The sequence below is a fragment of the Lepidothrix coronata genome, unplaced genomic scaffold, assembly GCF_001604755.1.
Source record: "Lepidothrix coronata isolate B3197 unplaced genomic scaffold, Lepidothrix_coronata-1.0 Scaffold23, whole genome shotgun sequence".
NCBI lineage: Eukaryota > Metazoa > Chordata > Aves > Passeriformes > Pipridae > Lepidothrix > Lepidothrix coronata.
In genome coordinates, this window is record NW_016690203.1 from 2,167,316 (window position 1) to 2,171,490 (window position 4,175).

The window sequence follows — 4,175 nt, forward strand, 5'->3', positions numbered from 1 at the left end:
AGTCCTTCTGCTACATCTCACTTGTGCTGATGCTCATTTAGGCCTGAGCCTTCTAGACTCTGGCCACCTCACTTCGTACACACACAGATGAGAGAAAAATCATGACACTTTCACTGCAAGAGAGACAGCACAAACTTGGACAGTTTTTCTCCTTGTTGGTTTGTTCCTCTAATACTACATATTACAAGGTTTTTACAGTTCCTATTTACTTCTAAGTTTGATTGTCTCCCTGTGATTGATGAGATACTGAAAAAAATGAAAACTAACAGGAGTGAAGAATAAACAAAGCAGAGAGGATTTGGTTAATAAAGTACAGACAGTTCTTTTTCCCTTTACATGGTCCAACACTCAAAGTCTTTCATTGCCAGGGTTACAAGCAGCTTTTCACAAGCATTTCTGGTTGGGAATATTGTATTTCTTCCCAGGGACACTATTTTGTTTGTCTTGGCGTGCAGACATTGTAATCAAGTCTATATATTACAGGACTGTGCCTTAGCACAAATGGCAGGCATTTCAAACCCTATTTAGTTTTCTTCCTTGCCCAACAAATTATCTAAAAATAGATAATCAAGACCTCATACTTTACATCTACGTCATTCCTTTTGGCTTAAATGAGGTAAGGAATGCAGCGTTTTTTCCTCTCCTCTTTCACTAACAGTTTGGATGTTTTAGTAAATAGATAAGTCCCCCTTTCTTCCTCCCCCCTCTTATTTTGTCTTGCTTGTGAACAGCCAACAAGCTACAAAAGCCCTCTTATGATAATGTCTTCTTCCTTTTTCTTCGGTTGCACTTTTATGGCCTGAAATAAGAGCATTGGAATTGATGGCCAGATATATCCTCTCCAATCCATGTTCTTCTCTGATCATGATAACCCAGTGGTATTTCTGTTCCTACAGAGTATATTATAGCTGTAACTGCTCCATCCTTGGAATCATAGTCTAGGTTTCGTTTCAGAAAAGGATGACCCTACCTTCTGGATCACAGAATACTGGAATGGCATCCTGTGAGAACTTGATGGGATGCAGTTACGTGGTACATCGAGATTTAGCACAAAAGCAAGCTGCTGTCATTAAAGAACTGAGGTGTTGTCCTATTACAGCCACACCCCTACAGCAATTTGTTTCTCAAAGTACATTTTAGACAATTAGTACTAAGACGTGCTAACAAACAACATAAATATTTGTTATGCTTAACCTTTCCTATCTATCCATAGCTTAGTTAGAATAACTTTTGTGTCCTCCAATATTTAACTAGTACATGAATGGTAGATTAGACCTAACCTGGGGTCAAATTTGTCTTTGCTTTAAACAGTCATGTCAGTTCTGAACTTGCTTAAATTCACGGGGGTTTTCCCATGGCTTTCAGAGGATTCAGACTTGAGTATTAAGTTGGAAGAATGCGTAAAAAGTGAGATGGACTTTAGGTGAAGGAAGAGAGAGAGGGAACAAGTTTTGAAAATGTTTGAGTAAAAAATTGGTAGATTGAGTATCAGAAAGGATTTCTAGACCAGAAATTACCTCGTAATTAGTCACACTGAAAGCAAAGCCATGACTGATGGAGAGACGTATTCAGGGTCTCTGAATCAGTTTCAATTCTGTCCTGCTGTTAATACTCTGAATTAAACTATAGCAAGAATTTCAATATTTCATTAATTGAGGCCTTATGGACTATCACAATGAAAGCAAAGAATGACAGGCCCCAGTATAACACCAGAAGCAGTTAAATAGAGCCGAATCTGCACCTGGATGCTAAGCCTCTGAAGTGATGGTATGTCTCCAGGCATCATGTGTGCCATGAACACTCTCTTCCTTTATTTCATGTATACAACATAAAAAATAACACTTTGGTTTTCCTGTAGGAAGATAAAAGAAGGAAAATACCAGAAGAACAAATACTGAATGAGCAGGTATTTCTTTATACGATACTCCAGGGATAAGAAATAGATCTAAGGATGTTTGTCACAGTTCAACAGTGTAAATAACTACTTCACATTTCCCAGGGAAAGTAAACACTCTAGTCTAAGGAGAAGGTTTTTGAGCCAAAACCCTCAGTCTTGTTTTTTTTTTTTTTTTTTTTTTTTTTAATGGCTGTGTTTAGCTTTCTCTATCTAACATTACACAATCACACACCCAAACCAAAATTCTCATTCCCACAAGACAGGGCAAAGGAAACATTACAGAGCAGGGAAGACTTCCCCCTTTTGAGCCACCCTATCAGTCCTTATTCTTGCAGTGCCCCTAGGTTACACAGGACACAAGATCTCCTTTGCAGTTGAGGAAGGACAGGCGGTGACTTGACAAGAAATCAGGACCATTATTTTGCTACTGTGATACAAAAGTTGCTTAGCCATGGGCAGTCTGAAAGCAGTTGGTGAGCTCTGGACTAACAGCAACAGTGCTCTTCTACCCTCAAGTGCCTGATGTAATGTGCTCAGAGTAACAGCTTCTCTAAGCAGGTATAAAGTCTACCTGAACTGATTAGAGGCAGAGTAGATAGGAGAAAAGAGATGAACTTGATCTCAGACTTCAGATCAGTCAGTTGATATGCAATAAAAAAAAAACAAACAGCCATCAGATCCAGATCAAATTTTCAAAGTTGTGGATTATCCTTATTGACATACATCTTATACAATTTCTTTTTTCCTTATTATTCTTAACCACTATGAGACGGAGAAACCATCAGCAACTTTGAAAACTTAATTCTGACCTTTCCCAAAGTTTGGGTATGAGAGATCCAGAAAGCTTGGTCTGAACAAAGAGATTACAGAAAAATATGAAAATATATGCATATTTACAGAGATATCATTTGTACTTTTCACTCTGCCCAGGTTCAAAAGCCTTATACAATGCTGTAGCATCAGCACTCTTTTACACTACACTGCCTAAATTCAGTAAGGAGATGGACTTCACTTCCAAAGAAACTTGGTCTCCAAGTAAGTATATAGCGTGCCATTTCCAAAATCACCTTTTTATTGACGCTGAAGTTATTTTTGGCAGGGGAAGGAAAGTTTTTCCTTCCTCCCCCTTTTTTCCAATCACATAAGATTACGGTATGTCCGTACTGTAATCTAATGCCCTGTGGGCAATTCTGTACCTTGCCCAGACGTTTTTGAGTAATATTAAGATGAAAGCCTCCACATTTGTGTCTTTTGAAGAAAAAAAAATCCAAAACCCCAAAAAAAGCCCCTCCAAAAAAACCCCAAAAACCTAACCACCAACCACCTCTGGCAAAAGGTTGCTAAAAGCGATTATTTAATAAGTGGGGATAATGGGATCTAATAAGGAGGATAGGCTACAAACTTTTTAAAAAATATATGTGGGGTTTTTTGCTCTCGCTTGTGAACCATCAAACAGACAGCACCGTGATAAGGAAACATACACAAAGGGCTGGAAAGGGGGTAAATTACCTCGCGGGGACAAGCGGCGGTACCTGTCTCAAACCGCGTCTTGCCATCGCGCACCAACCTTCTGCGTTTCCCGCGATCCCGGGCTCGCGCCGTTATCCAGCGCCAGGGGGAGAGGCGGGGAGGGGAGCCCCTTCTCCCCCCCCCCACCAACACCCCACAGTACCCGGGGTCCCCTTTCGCTGCCCCCTCGTTCCCCGCAGGCACCTTCCTCGGGGCACGGCGCCTGGGGACAGCGCAGGGGAAGGGATACCCGGCCGCCTCCCGCGCACCCGGCTTGCCTTGAGAGGAGCCCCGAGCCTTCCGCCACTCGCCTCCTGTCCGGGCTGCGGCCCCTGTCAAGCCCCTGAGCCCACCCTAGAACAGCGCCCGGCGGCGGCAGCGGCTCACCTTGTACTTCATGGCTCCGGCTCGCTCCACCATTCCAGCAGCAGCTACTCCTCGTCCCGCCGCATCCCCGCGGGCTGTGCCCGCCCCGCTCCCCGCCGCGCCGCCAGCCTGCCCGGCTCATTTGCATAGCGCCCTCCGCATTGGCCACGGCCCGGCGCGAGCGGCCCCGCCCCCGGCCCCGCTCCCCGCCGGTGGGCAGAGGGGAGGAGGGAGGCGGGGGAGGGACCGGGGGCGGGGCCGGGCTCAGCGGGTCCGGGCGCTTCCAACTCCGGTGTCCAGAGAGAGACAGACCCCTCAGAGAGCGAACGCTGGCGGCTCTGCTCCCTGGGACCCCCGTCCGTGCCTTTTCAAAGATGCTCGCGTGGACTTTTTCCCAGAGGAA

The 4,175-nt window shown here is 44.7% G+C and overlaps 1 protein-coding gene across 1 annotated transcript in view; it reads right to left on the minus strand.

Moving 5' to 3' along the window:
* The window catches only part of NEDD9 (neural precursor cell expressed, developmentally down-regulated 9), a 39,368-nt gene extending 35,509 nt beyond the window's left edge, over positions 1–3,859 (minus strand). The window contains exon 1 of the mRNA XM_017808524.1: positions 3,794–3,859. Within this exon, the coding sequence (XP_017664013.1) occupies positions 3,794–3,826 (33 nt within the window). The 5' untranslated portion in view covers positions 3,827–3,859. The remainder of the gene's footprint in view (positions 1–3,793) is intronic.
* Positions 3,860–4,175: the final 316 nt, after the last annotated feature.